This window comes from Astyanax mexicanus, chromosome 25, assembly GCF_023375975.1.
Source record: "Astyanax mexicanus isolate ESR-SI-001 chromosome 25, AstMex3_surface, whole genome shotgun sequence".
Lineage (NCBI taxonomy): Eukaryota > Metazoa > Chordata > Actinopteri > Characiformes > Acestrorhamphidae > Astyanax > Astyanax mexicanus.
In genome coordinates this window covers 23,913,943-23,932,136 of record NC_064432.1, presented here as the reverse complement: position 1 = coordinate 23,932,136, position 18,194 = coordinate 23,913,943, and the positions used below count along the sequence as shown (strand labels likewise).

Here is an 18,194-nt window from a genome sequence, read left to right as displayed (position 1 = left end):
AATTAAGTTAATTTTAATGAGGATCAGATGCAGAAAACCATGAAATTTCAAAGCGTTTACCGTTTTTTCTTGACAGTTATCTTTATTTTTCTTGTATTGTTGTGATAAATACGCAGTGTAAAAATGTGTTCACCATATAGCTCACCTATAGTGTGTTAAATTAGTATTTGTAAAGTTGCCAGGTTCATGATTTTTCCGCCAAATTAGGTTGTCAGAGAGTTAAGAATTTAGTTTTTCTAACTCTCTGACATGCTGACAATATTATTTCTGTCTGTTTAATGCAAAGATGAAAAGATGCCACTGTGCCTGTGTGCTTTGTGGTTTTAGTCTGTACTTGGGGTTGGGTGATATTGTAAAACAAAAAACTATGTTTTAATGTCCTTCAAAACAGACAGTTTTATTCATGTTTTTCTATTTATTAATCTGCCAAAATAGTAATAAACATCCTCATTTAGAGCTTTATATAAAATATACGAACTAATGTTTCTTTTTCACTTTTTTTCAAGACAACACAATAAAACCTGTATAAAACTGATGAAAAACGTATAACTTTGCAATTTTAATTAAAAATATCAAGCAGCTAACACCAACCAGCATCTTAGATATTAAACATGGTGTAAACATTACCTCTATATATTTCAGTTATGTGTAAAATATGAAAATCACTGAAAAACACATGAAAGAGTTCTTTACAGGTTTATAACAGAAGCAAATATCTATTTACTGAGATTCACTCTACGGCTTCTATATATAAATATTTACAGTATACATTACCCCATACTGAAAATCACATAAGAACTGTACAATTTATTTTAATATTTATTTTTTAATGGCAAGGACTACATAACAGTATGTATGTGTGTGTGTGCGCGCTTGTGTGTATGTTAGAGTGTGTGTGTGTGTGTGTGGGGTCAGTATTTTCCTCCTCTCTACTGAGGGATTATTTGAGGAGGCAGGTTAATCCCAGTAACGACATCTAATCCCTTACAGAGCAAACATTGCAACATAGACTGACCAACTGACACACACACACACACACACACACACACACACACACACACACACGGCAGACTTGGTGGCTGCACCTGTCACTGCAGAACAGAGGACACATCATTCATACTTTAGTACCTCAGTTTGCTTTGTGTCTCATACTGCCATTAGTAGAGGTGTAAGAAAACATCAATATATTAACATATCGTAGAGTGAGGATAGAGTGAGATATAGCAAGGCAGAGTGAGATACAGTGAGGCAGAGTGAGGTATAGCAGGGTAGAACATGGGTAGAGTGAGGATAGAGTGAGATATAGCAAGGCAGAGTGAGATACAGTGAGGCAGAGTGAGGTATAGCAGGGTAGAACATGGGTAGAGTGAGGATAGAGTGAGATATGGCAGGGCAGAGTGAGAGAGTGAGGCAGAGCAAGGTATAGCAGGGCAGAGGGAGGTAGAAAAATTTATATTAATTTTTAAAAGAAAAGAACTGATTTGTTATTATTAGTTTAGATGTAAAAATTGGTGTCAGAAGTGGTTTATTTAGTGTTGTGTTTAAATCCTGCCCAATGGATTGCAATGTTGTACTGTGTCTTTAGATCCCAGTGTTCTGATTGGACAAAATAATAATCTTTTTTTTTTATTCTTTAAACAATTGTAGTGTATCACAAAATATTGTGAGGTATAGAATCGAAGCCCCTGTATTGTGATACGCATTGTATTGCCAAGTTCTGACCCTAGTGTGTAGGTGTCTGAGTGTGTTAACAAGAAGAGGTTAAAACACACACACACAAAAAAAAACACACAAGCACGCGTGGAATGCATAATGTCAAGGGTGAATGTTTTTGCAAACATCATAAAGCACTAAATAGTGTGAAATAGTGTCACTAAAGGGTGAATGTCGGCACACACACACACACACTCAGGCGCGACTCAGATGGGGGTTAAATGCTGGTTTTAGAGTTGAAGTGTCGGGCCATTGGTCTGTCTCTCTCTCTACCTCATCCATTAGCTGCATGCTGAGTTCTAATCCTAATTGGCATGAAAAAAGCCCAGAGAATGTGTAGTCACACACACACACACACACACACACACACACACACACACACACACAAACTACACTACACACACTACCCTACACACACTCTCAGCAGTGTGGATGTTTAACATGGTTGCTTAGCATCTATAGAACCATGGTATTTGAAGTAATGCTAGGTATGCTAGTAATGTGCAGTTGGTTTGTTTGCTAGTGCTAGTACTAAAGAGTATAGTACTAAAACCAGTACTGCCTGTAGGGAACAAGTACTGGTGCTAGTAACACTAGAGCAGAACTACCTCTGGTCCTATTAATAATGCTATTAACACTACTATGAAAAAGGTGATAGTACTGGTGATGTATTACATAATACAGAGAAATATGTTATGTAGTCATACATGTGCCACAAACACTTATTATATACTGTATGTATAAAAAACTGAGCTGCACTACTTCAAGAACTAAATCCACTCCTCTGTACTTAACTGTTTACTGATTTTCTCATCTTGATGCCAAAGGTGTGAACAGTATCTCCATTAATTTCTCTTTAGGTAAAAGGATAAAAGCTAGAGTTTAAAATACTTCTGTAGAAGTTGAAGTATCAATTCAAGCTTTTTACTCTTTTAGTGAAAGTACTGGTTTTAAAACTAATTAAAGTATAAAAGTAAAAGTAATGTAAGGAGAAAAAGTAAAGCCATCAAAGATAAAAGCTTGTGCAGGTGTGATGGATCACAGTATAAATCAATAGAGAGTCGGAATGGTACATGTTTATACTTCTCTACATCCTATAACAATCAGATTCACTCTATCTGGATGGAAAGAATTTTCTGGATAGGGGTTTTATTGAACAATGAGAAGTGAAAATAAAATTAAATGAAATAGGAGTAATGAGGATATTTTTAAAATTTAAGGAGTAGAATCTGAAAAACAATCACTCCAATAAAGAAAATGTAATAAAAACTATTTGCATCTCTCACACACACCTGAACTTCTTGGATCTTTCCACTTATCTTGTTTGCATTTTTGCTATTAGATCACATCATTCACTGCACATATTTGTATTTTTGTACTGATTGCATTTTTTCGCTTTTGTGCTTATTGTCTCTGCACTCAGTCGTCATGTATTGTCCATTGTTCTGCTCGACTGTACAGTGAAGACATGGACAATAAAAGAAATAATTAACTAAAACTACAATCGAAATTGGTTATATTAGGCCTAAATAATTCTGACACATACTTTTTAATAATAAAATGTGTGTCAGATCCTGAGAGCTCCATTGTATAAGGCTAAATTACTGAATTAACCCTGATCTGACCTATTTGTTAGCTCAAAATAGATTTTCTACATCAATAAATGGAAACTTAATAAATGGATTTTTAGACCAAATTTATAAGACTTTTCCAAAACTTTCTGAATATTTTTTTTTTCCAATACTTATCCAAGCCTGGAAATTGCTATTTTCAAATTCCATTACTTTTCCAGGTTTTTCATGACCCTACGAACCCTGTATAAACCATTTTTAACATCATTAAGAGCAGTAAGTAATAAAAGAAAGTAAGAAAAAGCTTTGTATTTGACCTTTGTAGTGTTTTTTTCTCAGGAAATATAAGAAAAACAAACAAACAACTAAATAACTTCTTTGGAAAAAACGTGTCAAGCTAGTTAACCTCTCCACAAATCAGGCTTAGCACTAAAACCATGACAACTCTGTATATCCCCTCCCAAAGCTGTGATAAATGACCACATGGACACACTAACACACACACACACAGGTCAAAGAGTGGACAAACATATGGTGCCCAGAGTCTCAGCCTACACACACACACGGGTTTAATTATGAACCCAAACACACACTTCACACCGAGCTGAAGACGTAAACACAGACACACTCCGGCTGGAGACACACTCCTGCGTTCTGATCACTAATAATAACAATAATAATAACACTAATGGATCTCATACACATTAATGCTGTCCAATATTTACCGCTCTTTATCTGCTGATGGGCCGAGAGCTCATTTACATATCATACCGGTCTTACCTGGCCTCTACACAATAGCCAGGCCATTAACGACTCCGGCTCATTATTCTACACACACACACACACACAGAGAGAGAGAGACACACACACACAGAGAGGACTCAGAGAGAGAGAGACAGACAGACATATAGAGAGAGAGACTGAGTGTCTGTATGTCTAATATCATTACCATACTGCACCCATAACACATCCACAGTGCAGTATCAGTCCAGTTTAGCATCACACTGGCGAGTCGTAATGCACGCCCAAAACCCAGAACACACCCCGTCTACTGACCAGACTCTCCACTTAACCCAGACACAAGCTGCACAAACAAACCTATTAACCCCTATTAATACCTATTATCACCACTTTTCATATTAATAGATCTGTACAGTATCTGATTTATTATTATGTTATTCCATTAGAACCATTTATAACACTTTCTAAAAGCAGTAAATGCAAAAAAAACTAACAAAACTGATATAATCAGGAAAGTCAGGGAAAAGCCAAAAAAAATTCACAATAGAGGTAGGCAATATGGCCCTTAAATAATATCACTATAGTTTATGGTATCTCCATATATCCAGGATTAAAGTTAATGAATGAAATGATACTGGACAGATATAAGTCTCTAATAGGTATATAATGGGAAATGAGAACAGTGTGAATTTTTCTTTTGCTCAAAACAACTCTGATGACACTCTGATGTGATAATTAGGGATGGGTGATATGGCATCATATTTCAGGGTATAATATCATTTACGATATTCAAAAATGTTGTTGATGTTATTGCTTACGATACGATATGGCACACCCCTACTCTGTACAGTACCTGATTTATTCCACTATAACTATTTATAACACTGTCTAAAAACAGTAAAAGCAATAAAATCTATCAAAACTGACATAATCAAGGAGTAACCATATCGTATAGTTTGAAATAATAGCCAAAAATGCACAATAGGGGTGGGCGATATGGCCCTAAAATAATATCATGATATTTCATGGTATTCTCGTGATAATGATAAAAAAAAATATGATAAAACACTAAAAAAATATATATATGTCCAGGATTAAAGTAAAATAAATGATACTGGATATATATAATCTGTCTCTAGTAGATATATAATAGGAAATGAGAACAGTGTGATTTTTTTCTTTTGCTTAAAACAACAAAAAAGTAGTACTCTGATGTGATAATTAGGGATGGGTGATATGGCACCATATTTCAGGGTATAATATCATTTACGATATTCAAAAAGGTTGGCGATATTATTGCGTTCGATACGATATGGCACACTCTGTACAGTACCTGATTTATTCCATTAAAACTATTTATAACACTGTCTAAAAACAGTAAAATCTAACAAAACTGGTATAATCAGGAAAGACAGGGAAAAGCCATATTGTATAGTTCGCAAGAAATGTAATTTTATTATTGCACACAATATGATATGACACACCTCTATTAAAAATACAAGAGTTTTATCAGATTTGTTTCATCCTGTACTCTAAACTTGGAATACTGTCATTAGCCAAAATCACATGAAGGATTAATACAGTGTTGGATGCTGTGTGCTAGAATGTGTCCAGAATTTACCTCTGGGATCAATAAAGTATCTAAATTATCTCTTCTGTCTAATGTATGTATTACACTTGTATTTTAGATATGTGCTTGTTATTTATTTTTCATTTATATAGTGACATATTATTCTTTTTGCATTTATTTAATTAACTTTAATTAACTATTCTGTAAAGTGTATGTGTGTGTTTTATATTCTGTAAACCTGAACAATGAAACTTATTTAAAATAATTATTCTTCTCCCAGACAATAAAAAGAGTTTTTTTTTGTATTATAACAGTACTACAACAAATACTTTGTTTTTTTTTTTGTTTGTTTTTTTGACACATAATCACGGTCTTGATATTGTTTTCTATTAAATACACCACTGGCACATTTTTCCCCAATATACAGTAGTTAAATATACTATGACTGAAAATGAGGTGTTAATGTTTCTCCTTTCATTACTTTATTGTGGCAATTAACACTTTTTTATTCTATACTGCAGATTAATATTGAAAATGTAAAAAACACAAAGAAACATAAGTGTGTTAAACAAACCAGAATACAATTTAAACTCCAGATTCTCCAAAGTAGCAGCTTTTGCATTGATGATATATCTGCATGTGTAGGGAATACGTTACGAAAAAGTTAAGTGTGTGTGTCAAATCTATGCTGTGGAATTATAAGTTCACAGAGTTTAACAACTAAATCTCCTTCTGAGACTGAGCACCTATCTAATCCATTCTAAAATCACTGCCCATCACCTGAGCACCAACCAATAACCATATATACTAAAACAGGACATTTTAAACAACCCTGTGTTTAGCCCCAGTTGTTAGATGCAGAATTTTGTTATATTCCTATTTTATGTTATTTTATTCTAAAAAAAAATAAAATGTTCTTATATGTAAGTGTTTTTTTATGCTCCACACTTAAGTACTCAACATATTTGTACTCAAGTATTGTTTAAGTAGTTTATTGCAAATTACTTATTGTAAACTACGCAAGTACTACCGAAGTGCTAAAAGTAAAATTATACCACAGTTAGTTCCGACCCTGCAATGTGATTGGCTGAGAGGTGAGTGCCGTTATCAGCCGGTAATGCACTGTAACCGAAGCTCTCCATGTATTACTCCGCCACATACAGGTAACCTAGCAACGATGCAGCGCTTACAAACCAAACAGCGCAGCTACAAACAGAGCAGCAATGGAACTATTTTAACTCGTGTAGTGTTTATTACCCATAATTACTTAAGTAGTTAAGTAAAACGAGTACTCCATTAGAGTACAGATACATCATTTTAGTAGTTAAGTACAGTAGTAAAGTATAAATAATACTCAAGGTGGATACAGATACATAATTTTAGTACTTAAGTACAGTAGTGAAGTAGTTCTACTTCGTTACTATACATATCTGCTTATATTCATTTTGGCACTTAAAATAAAGTAAATTACACCAGTAAAGAGAACTAATAACTGATTGCCCTCACAGTGCTTGGTCCTAATGGTTGCAATATTTAAAAAATGTGGTTATAACTTACATTTTGCCAGGCTGTGGCTGCAGCTGGGTTTCTCTCCTGGTCCAGTTCTGTTCACTACTGAGGTTTTCTTCAGCAGCTCCTTCCCCAAGGATGTTCTGGACCCCTGCAGAGAGTGGAGGGTTAATAAAGGTGCTGGAAAATACTGTTGCACAATATATTGAACACAAGCACAATAATCACATAGTCAAATTACTGCTGCTTAATACAAAGGAACAAAAATCCATTATATATACACAATACTGTTTATTTTACTCCAATCTCGGACTGGGCTTAAAAATATTACAATAATTCAGTGTGTTTTTGCAATTAGAAAATTTAAATAAAAATCAAGTATTTAATCAGGCAAAGTTAAACTTAGGAACTTAAGGCACTTGAAAAAAAAATGATTCAAATTAAGAAGAAATAAACATATTTTGAGTATATACTACCACAAACAAAATAAAAATTCATAGATTCAGCAGAAGAAAAAAAACTACAAATGATAGTCTATTTCATAAACAGGAACACACCAAACCGGGAAAACAAAACTAAAAGAGGAAGATGGATGATCAGGAGTAAAGCAGCATAAAGTTATCCAAAAGCAGCGTGCAAGACTGGATGAGGAGAATATGATGCCAAGATGCATGAAAACTGTGATTAAAAAAACAGGTTTATTCCATATAATATATGAACTTTTTTTCTTTACATTATTTGAGGTCTGAAAGCTCTGCTTTTTTGTTATTTTAGTTAATTCTCATTTTCTGCAAATAAATGCTCTAAATGACACTATTTTTATTTGGAATTTGGGAGAAATGTTGTCTGTAGCTTATAGAATAAAACAACAATGTTCATTTTACTCAAACATAAACCTATAAATAGCTAAATCAGAGAAACTGATTCAGAAAGTGAAGTGCTCTCTAGCATAAAATGTGAATTATTGTGAAATTTGTGCATCCCTACTAGAAAAACATAATAAAGAAAGCCTGCTGCAGTTTTAGAGCTGCAGTTTTAGTGTCCACCGTTTATCACTGATATTCCAGTCTCTAATGGTCAGCAGCTGCTCAGCACTAATGTCCATTTGTGTATCAGGAGTGTGTGTGTGTGTATCAGGCTGGCTCTCCTGGCGTGAGGTTTTGTTCTCAGAAGTGTAGTGGAGGTCAATAGCAGCTCATTAGTTCCAGTGAGAGCCCATAGATCCAGCTATGGACAGCGTTTCACAGCCCATTCGCGCACACACACACACTCACACTCACACACACGTACACTTGCACACCAGACTGACCAACAGCCATCAAAGACACACACCTCATTGACCAGTGCTGCAATAATGTCTAACCAGAAACAGACACACTCCAACTCCCATAAACACAAATACACACTTTCCCAATTACTGCAGTGCAGTAGAGCTGGGTATCACCACTGATCAATATATTTAAACAATTACATTCTAATTCCATTCAATTTCCCATTCAGTATTTATTATTTTAGGAATATTTCATTTAAATTAAAAGTTTTGTTCAGTAGTAACAGATTTTCAGATAACTAAGGCTGTAAACTTACAACATAATATTATAATATATTAGTAGAGCCTCTCATTATTAAACATATTAGTAAATACTTCAGCTCAAGCCAAACTGAGCTGATCTCAGGTCAGATCTTACTGCACCAAAAAAGTGCAGCTTATAAGTGCTAGCTTACTTTTTTAAGCAACACAGTGCTAAGTATCTGTGTATCTGTTTGTGATGTGTTTAAATTACACAGCATTAACTCATTAACTTTCTCAATGCTCATGTAAATGGAGAGAAAGATTAATATATAAATGCTGGTCTATATTATAAACTTAGTAACTAAGACCCTGATTTTGTGTAAAATAATAATAATAATAATAGCGTAACAATGTTAAAACATGGATCAAAGTTTAACAGTAAGAAAACTTTAGTGCAGCACAAAAATAGCTGCACTTCATAACAATTTTAATTAAATACAATTAATAGCAAAACAGCACAGAAAATAGGCTTTTTTTTTGTATTGTTTAATTTTGTGGTATTATTGCATACAATATGATATGCCACACCCATACACCAATCACAAATACCATTATTAATATCATGATATGTTGAATAAATGACTTCAGGACAAATTTAAGTTAATTCAAGTTAAGATGTGTTTAAATTACACAGCATTAACTCTCTTTCTCCTCCTCTTTAATTTTGCAGGTCAATCTATATACTGTATGTTAGTCTATTTCATAAACAGTAACTAATTTTGTATATAACTTATTTTTTAACTTATTATTTGTTTAGAGTGACCTAAGATTGACTGAAATTTGAGTTTTTGAGCTTTCTTAGCATTAATGGAAAAAACAAAAACCTAAAGCAAAAAAAAGAAAACAAAAACCTAAAATATAAAAAATGTTCCATTAAATGTGTTTTCTCCCCTAATGTGTTAAATACATGTAAATAAACAGTAGCTGTTAAGTTGCAGAAGTATGTGTGACAGTCAGATGTGTGATAGCAGAGGATTTGTTCTCATATTTTCATTTTTAACAAAAGCAACAAAAGCTGTCATTTGAACGGGGGTGCCAAAAAATTAGCATATGACTGTGAGTGTGTGTATATGTATAAATACCATAAATTAATATGTATGCATGCTACACTACTAATGAAGCAACTAATAAATGTCCTAAGACACAAATTTTGTATGTGCAGTTTTAAAGGGTTGTTCTATATAGAATTACAACAACATTTAATGCTTAAAAATGTTCCTTCTTTAGCAGGGATTGGTTTATGATAAATAGCCAATAGGGTTCTGCTACTGTTCAGGAGTCAAATAACCCCCTTTTTTAGTATTACAAATATGTGACAGTAACATAGTAAGAACACTATATCTATGGATCTTTATTAAGATTGATTTTGATTTTTTTTTTAAGTTGATGAATACAATTCTGATTAACATTACTTTTTTCCATTTTATTAGCAAAAGGTGCCTCCATTTGTCTATAAAATGTACTTAAATGTGTGTAAAGTTTCTTACAGCACTCTGTCCTTCACTTTAACTCACTTTAATGAAGTCCAAAAGTGACATATACTGAACATCCTGAGAGCAACACTTCAGGACAGTTAACAGTTAAAAGTGTAATTACAGTTCTGTTCCAACCATTTAACTATTTTACCACTTTAATAAAAATATTTTATGTTCCATGTAACCAGTTCTGATCTGATTTTTAGAACAAAATTTTAATAATAGTTAGGAATCTTTCTTATGGTGTGAGGCAGTAATTAAAAAGAAACTTTCTACTTAATTTTACTAAATTTTGAACCCAATTTTCCATTTTTTAATTTAGCAACAAGTAATCCAGTACCAAAAATGAATACATTTTTCACTTTTGCTCCTTCTTAATCTGAATTTCAGAAAAATATATATTTTTGCTACAAAATGCAAAACAAGTATTTTTTCTTTCATTTATCCTGATTTTTCTAAAGTGTGAGGTAGAAATTAAAAAGTAGGAAAGGGAAAAATGAAAGAAAACTAATTTCTTCACAACTTTTCACTTCTGACCTCTTGTAATCTGAATTTTTTGGAAAAAAAAAAGAAAAAAAGATTCAAGTTAAAAAATCTTTTTCCTTTAGTTTTTCCTGTAATTCTGATCATGCTAGACAATGCTAGAAATTAAAAAGCACAATTATTTCAAAAAATGAAGAAAAACCTATTTCTTCTTTATTTCTTTACTTCTTTACTAAGTTTAACACCTCAATTATATTTTTTCAAATTTAGCACCAAAATAGTCCAGCACGCAAAATGAAAAGATAAATGTTTAACTGGCCATTCTTAATTTATCACTGCAAGCAAAATTCTTAAAAAAATCTTAAAAGAAAAAGTATTGTTTGTGGCTGTGGCACCAATAAACCACATACCCACAACAGCCCTGCAGCATACGCCAAACCCCCACCCAGAGCCCAGCGGGGGAGGGTGCCTTCCTGTCAACCCTATTACCTTCTACATGTGGGGTCAATATGTGCAATGCAAAGTGTTTGAGTGTGTGTGTGTGTATGTGTGTGAGAGGGGTGTCCCATGTCCCCACCCAGTCTCAGGGTGCTTTCCATACCCCGTCCTTCTTCTCCAGAGCTCTTCCCTCCTTCTCCAGCTCTCCGCCTCCTCCCTCTGTTCTGCTTAAAGAGGGGGAGCGCCCCACATTGTTCAGAGTGGACATTCACACTGACCACGGGTCATCCATCCATCCTGAGAGAAAAGGAGAGAGTGCACAAGTCACACACAGAGAGCAGGACTTCTGCTGGACTTCCCAACCTCTGGAGATCTTCTCCTCCTCCTCACTGACCTCAGCCTGAAAAGAGACAGAAGATTTAAACAGAAGGAGAGAAACCAGGTGACCAGGACTACACAGATCTTCACCAGGAGCTCAGGAGCTGAACCTAAACTCCTTAACTCAACATCTCGCCTTCTTATCTCATATTTTACCTTCATCCACCCTCCTGAGGAGATTCCCCAGCAGAGCCATGAAGGTCCTACAGCCGCTCTACCTGCTGCTGCTGCTACTGGTTGTAGTTGCGATGGTAACCAGCGCTCTGAAACCAGGTAATAACAAAAACTTCAATAAAATGTGTTTTAATGCGCTTTTGTGACAGAAAGTCAATTTTTTTGCAGTGAATAATCGACTTTTTAAAACTGGAATCATTTTATTAAACGTGTTTTGTGCTTAATGTTAAATTAGCGTTCATAAACCAGGCAACCTACCCACAAAAACGTGTTTTCTGTTTTTACCCTGCAAAAACAGCAAACAAAAGATGATTTAAAGCGCTCCTCTGGCAGAAAGTAATTTTTTGCAGTGAATAATCAACTTTTTTAAACTGGAATCATTGTTTTAAACATTGTTTAATACGTAATGTTAAACTAGCGCTCATAAACCAGGTAACGTTAACCTAACCACAAAAACGCATTTTCTGTTTTAATTCAGCAAAAACGTGATTTAATATGCCTCTCTGACATAAAGTCAATGTTTCTGCATCAGATAAACGACTTTTTAAACTTAGTTTAATCACCGGAATCCTTGTTTTAGCGTGTTTTATATGTTACGTTAATTAGCGCTCAGACAGCTGGGAACCTACCAACAAAAACGCATTTTCTGCTTTTATCCAGCAAAAACTTCAACAAAACGTTATTAAGACAGCTTCTCTGACATAAAATCGTGGTTTTTGCAGCGGATAATGAACTTTTTAACTTAGTTTACTCACCGGAATCCTTGTTTTAGCGTGTTTTATACGCTAATTAGCGCTCAGGTGAATCAGGCACTTGCTCCGCGCGGCGACACTTCAAATCAATTAACCGTTACAAGCTTCGCTCGCGCACGGGACTTTTATTATTTAAGGAATTATTTATAGAAAAATGTTAAGAATAATTTATATATTTTTTCCCATTTATTATTGTTTTAAAGTTTTAAACCCACTATTTAAATAAAATGTCTAAAAATATATATAGTAAAATATCAAGATAGTAAAATAATATTTACTGACATGAACGTTGCTTAAATTAAATGTTCAAATAAATAATCTGGATTTTAAAACAAATTAATAACTAAATAATTTTCTATTAATTATTATCTGTTTTCCTAAATGTAATAGCTAAATCTTCTCTCAATTAAAAGTAAAAATAAATCCTCTGAAAAATTCTCACTATAATAAATAATTTTCTCATTTTAATATCTAGATTAACTTTTCTGAAAAATATAAATTTACTGTGAAAAAACTCTCATAATAACATATCAACCTAGAGTTAAAAAAACACTGAAACACTGTACACAAACATGATTGTTTCAAATATTTAACATTATATACTTATATATACACACATGTTTAAAAACATGTTCACTCAATGTAATTAATCGTGCTCATAATATAATACTAAACTAAGTAGCTCAGCTAGTTAGTTAGTTAGTCTACATTTAATATACATATAAGTATTTAATCCAGTATTACATTTGATAAATTAACGTTAATTAAAAAGTTAATCAGCTAGTTAACTAAATTGCTGGCAGTGTTGTTGGATATGGATATGTTGGTCTGTGGAATGTGAATACCCATAAGAATGCAGGGGAATATATCTCCCCAGTGTTGATTCAGGCCCAACCACCACAAACACATGAGATAGATAGCTACAGCGGGGTTCACTGACTGCAGGTCTGGGGTCACTGGTTTTAGTGGGAATCTTAAGTGGTGCTTCAGGAGAAACCAGAGAAGAGCCTTCCTGCCTAATGAAGCAGCAGCAGCGCCTGAATGCAGTCATTAAGATTTATTTATCGTCTTTTTCCATTCATTATTTTAAGGGATAAGCTCAGATTAAAAAAGAACTACTTTTAAAGCTACATTTAGTTGAGAAGATTAAGATTAAGCAGCATGCTGACAAGTGTGGAGTGGAAAGCTACAGGATTTATACATTCCAAACCCCCAAAACCCTAAAAACAGGCCTCAGTATAGCAAATCACTGTAATTCAATGTAAATCACTGTAATGAAGAATGGTTTTGTACTTTCTGGGCCTTGATTTTATTTATTTATTTATTTTTTTTTTACCAAAGTCGGTTTTTGGTTTGTAGGACTGACATTAATTTAGTTAAAGCTACAATACATAGGTTTTTATTCAGATAGTAAAATAAAATCAAATTATTGTCTTATTTTCTGGCACTAGATAATTATATGTTGTTGCTGCTGCAAAGCCAAAAAGTTCCTGTAATTTAGAGTAAAAATATAATTAAAGTAAAAAGACTCAAACTTTAACTCAAATTAAAGTAAATCCTAATTTAATATTCAAAGTAGAAATGTAGTCCTATAAATCCTAATATAAATATAAAGTAAAAGCCCTAGCTATTAATCCAAGTAGAAGTACAAAATAAAAGTCCTAGTTAAAATATGAATTTAATTATATAAATCCTAATATAAATACAAAGTAAAAGTCCTAGCTAAAAATTAAAAAGTACACGTTTATATTATGTATATTCTTGGGTAACACACACACACACACACACACACACACATACCCACTCACTCCACCCCCTCTTTTTACCCCGCGTGCAGTAAAGCCCCGCCAGCAGGCGCTCGAGCACCGCTGCCTATTGTTAATCAGACTGTCCACTACAATAGATATTAGCATACGGCTACCGCGCGCAGAGGGGGGGGGGGGGTGTTTACGTGCATGCTTTAGTCTTAAGTTAAAGATGTTTTACGCAGATAAACTCACGAGAAAGCGCAGCTACGATCTTCTTTACACGCTCGCAGAACCATCAGCCAATCAGCGTTCAGCAGCGGGAGCTCGAGCTCACTGTTAACCAATCAGCGCTTAAGTTTTAAATCCGACCGCACTGTTTAAATTATAACGGATTTTTAGATTTAAACGGATTTATTTGCGCTATATAGCGCACTAGACTGGGATTTTACACTTATTTAATTCAATAAACGTCCCAAATCTATTTTTCACGAATTATTTAGTCGATTAGTGCCCTATTTTGGTGCACTAGCTATTATCTAGTGCACTTAATATGTAGCTATCATGCTAAACTATGGTTTAAACACTTGTAACACATGTAACCTAGTTTGCTTAATATTAAACAGACAGCCATGTAGCTAAAATGCTTTTTCTTAGTCAGAAGTATTTTTATCTCGCTAGTGCAGTACATAAGACCCATGTCCGTGCATCTTAACATTTTTTTGATGTGTCAATTTTTGATGCAAACTTAAAGGTTCAGATTAAACTAAATGGTCAAAAAGTGGAACTTTTATTTGTATTAAATTAGCAAAAAGTCTAATCTTTTTTCTTTATGTTTAACAAAACAATAAAAAAAATCAAGATGTAAAAGAGTGAAAATGGTGTTTAACCCATGCAACAAGTATTGTGTAAAGTATTTGTATATTAGTTTTTTTTTTTGCAACCACATTAATGTTTTTTTTTTTATTATTATTACTTTTCAGATTTTCTGAATTTGAGGCGAAAGTACCGGAGACATCACTGCCCACACAAGCGCTGCCTCCCCCTACACTCCAGAGTACCCTTCCCCTGAGGTGAGTTCAACCATCCTACGTCCCACAGATACAATACACCGCTCTCTTTACTCATTAGCAGTAAGTGTTCGGGTACACACAGCCAGTCTAAGTCAATAGATGCGAATTATTAACATTCTTTTCAGAAATGACAGCCAACAAATATTTGCTAAATACTTTAAATGCCTGCAGTGAGCCTGCGACAACTCACACGGGCCTGCTGGGAAACTGCAGCCTTTTTATTTAAGAATGTAATGGAGTTTACCACTCTATTGTGACCTGAGTGTGTGAGTGTGTGTGCTCACAGATGGGTAAACCAGCTTAATTAACAGAGCTCTAATTAGGGCTCTCCTACTAGTCTCCAGCATTAGTATAACCACATACACACACACTACACACATAAATATATAGTACACTCATACAGAGTAGGTAAACAGGTCTGTACTAAACGACGGGGTAATTACTGCAGCTAGACTTTTTCCCGCAAAACACACACACACACACAAAGATCATAAAAGAGCAGTGGTTAACTCGCATACACTTCCGACACGGGCACACACAAACATAGCCAGGTTAATGCCCTCCCCCTCCCCCCTAACCCCATATCCACACATAGTGCAGTTCCAGTATTACCTACCACACACTGTAAAGCCTGGGTGGCATTCTGGCGGCTCTAAATCACAGCCCAGCACCACCCAGACTATACACGTCCTGTACAGCCCAACAGCTGTTTACTATACTGCAGATTCTGCCACTGTAGATAAGAGATAACGCAGATAACACGAATGAAGCTATAACACAAGTTCTCCTTCTGTGTGTGTAGGCTTGTACAGAAGCTTGTTTAACACATACACACACATGCACACAACAAGGCAACAACGATCAAAGTGTAATGTGGAGAGGCACTAAACGGAGGAGATTAGAGAATTGAGTGTTAAATTGGCCCGTAAAGTTTATACAATCGTACGCTTCAAAACTGACCAAGACCACCTAAGTGGAGTTGAGTGGGTGCGCTATATATAAATAAACATGCTCAGTTGCCCAGGAATACCTAATATTTAAGAATTTAAAGAGCTTAAGTCCTTTAATTTAAGTGGGTTTTACACTGTTTGTGGACACATCTCTATATTAGCTCTATTATCCAAACACACTTGTGCATAGCACTATTTTATCCCAATGTTGTAGTTTTTTTATTTAATCAAAAGTATTAGGATAAAACATAGCATTTGGAACCACCATAGCATAAAAACATAGCAAACGCCTTGAGGGAACCACCATAGCAACAACATAGCAACACCTTAACAACCACTATTAGTTTGAAGGTAAATTAATTTGTACATTCTACAGCAGGAAATACAATTGTCTTACTACGTCGACAAATCTAGCAAATATTAAGCTTTTGTAGTACAGATAAATGCTAAAATGCTCAAACAGCACAACATCCTTCAACACTTCCACCATATCACCACATCGTGTGAGCCACTAATGCCCTACTCAGGAGCTCCATTCAAACCCGCTACTTAGTGAAACACTGAGCGGGGTCAGTGTGTGTCGGCTGGGTGTAAATGTGGCAGTGTGTGTGTGCGAGAAGCGACACTGTATCCGTGAGGACACACACCCGGTGTGACAGCCTGCCGGAGCCGCCTACTGTTTTCAGACGCTCCGGAGGGGTCGTCACCTTTCACCCGCACTCTCTGACCCCCACACAAAGAGCCAGAGCCAGCCTGGAGTTAACAAAACATACACACACTAACACACACTTACCGCAAAGCACAGGGATTACAGATATAGGTCTGATCTTAAGCTTTTAGTTATTACTTCAGTTGGATTGGATTAGTTCAGCCACAGGTTAGACACAGCTTCTTCCCATAGGCAATCAGGCTGATGAACAGCCAATAGCATCATTCAATCTACAGTCCATCACAACTCATTTAGATCCTGTCTCACTAGACAATGTTTATTATATACATTAATACATCGTGTGCTTAAACTGTGCATAAATAAAGTAAAAATATATCATCGCTGTCTAATGAAAAAACATTTTTGTAAATTTTTTTATTGCATTCTCATTCCTAAAAGCGACTATGAACCTACGTTTTCCACTCAACTATACACTCAACTGTTATTGTGATTAAACCAGACTTCAGACAAGTTGAACTAATCTGATCTCTCTCTCTCTCTTTCTACAGCTGGATGAGCACAGATAGCTAAACGTCCAAAGACTGGCAGACCGGAGAAGAAGCACAACCTCAATATAACCGAGGGTCAGAGCTGTCACAATCAATCAGCACGGCATCGACCAATCACCAAAGATCTTCTCACACAGGCTGATTTCCTGTGCCAATGGCTGCCGCTTCCTGCGCCGCACAATGTGAAACGGAAGACACAGAAGTGTACGGGTCAAGAACCCGAGCTAAGAGCTGATAAAGGACTGATTTACAGCCTGCAGTTTCAGCTGCCACAGTGCTAACGAGCAATATCAATCTAATGTAAATAGCATAGACCAAGCGAAATGTGTTTATACGTAAGTTATGCACTTCAAAATGTTTTTATTTTATTCATGTTAAATAAAAAGTATTCTTTTTGAGAAAAAAACGTTGATTTTGTGCTGAATTATACTTTTAAACAGTATATTTACTCGAAATTATATATATATGGAATGTAATCCATAACAATAAGGTGTGGAAGATACTGTAGAAATATAAAACAAGTACATGCACCACAGTATTAAGCCTAGATGAAATTTAATGAGGTTGGATTTCTGTTTTCTGAGTGCCATTGAAGGGCTAAACATGCTTGTAGGAGAACACTAATCACAGTTCTGAGTGACGTGGAAAAACCACTGATATACACGCATTTACACTGATGTGCCAAAAGTCAAGGGACAGGAACTAGTCCTCAGGAATCATGTCCCATAGAAGCTAAAGAATGCTGCACTGACCTGTGGGAAATGTGGGCGGGGTCTCCTTCACTGAATGAGGATGTGATTTCTGCTAGTCGCTGTTCACCCAGACAATTTT

At 35.1% G+C, this 18,194-nt stretch overlaps 2 protein-coding genes across 3 annotated transcripts in view; one reads left to right on the top strand and one right to left on the bottom strand.

Moving 5' to 3' along the window:
- The window catches only part of fam184b (family with sequence similarity 184 member B), a 276,012-nt gene extending 264,643 nt beyond the window's left edge, over window positions 1–11,369 (bottom strand). For both annotated transcript variants that reach the window (XM_049472161.1, XM_049472162.1), the window contains exons 1-2: window positions 11,237–11,369; window positions 7,153–7,255 (exon numbers count right to left, since the gene is read on the bottom strand). The gene's annotated coding sequence lies outside the window, so the exon portion shown is untranslated. The remainder of the gene's footprint in view (window positions 1–7,152; window positions 7,256–11,236) is intronic.
- Window positions 11,370–11,639: 270 nt separating this feature from the next.
- On the top strand, window positions 11,640–17,769 carry apela (apelin receptor early endogenous ligand). The gene is made up of 3 exons (XM_015600722.3): window positions 11,640–11,724; window positions 15,106–15,195; window positions 17,364–17,769. Exons 1-2 carry the CDS (start codon window positions 11,646–11,648, stop codon window positions 15,192–15,194), a joined length of 168 nt encoding a protein of 55 aa, XP_015456208.1. The 5' UTR covers window positions 11,640–11,645; the 3' UTR covers window position 15,195; window positions 17,364–17,769.
- Window positions 17,770–18,194: the final 425 nt, after the last annotated feature.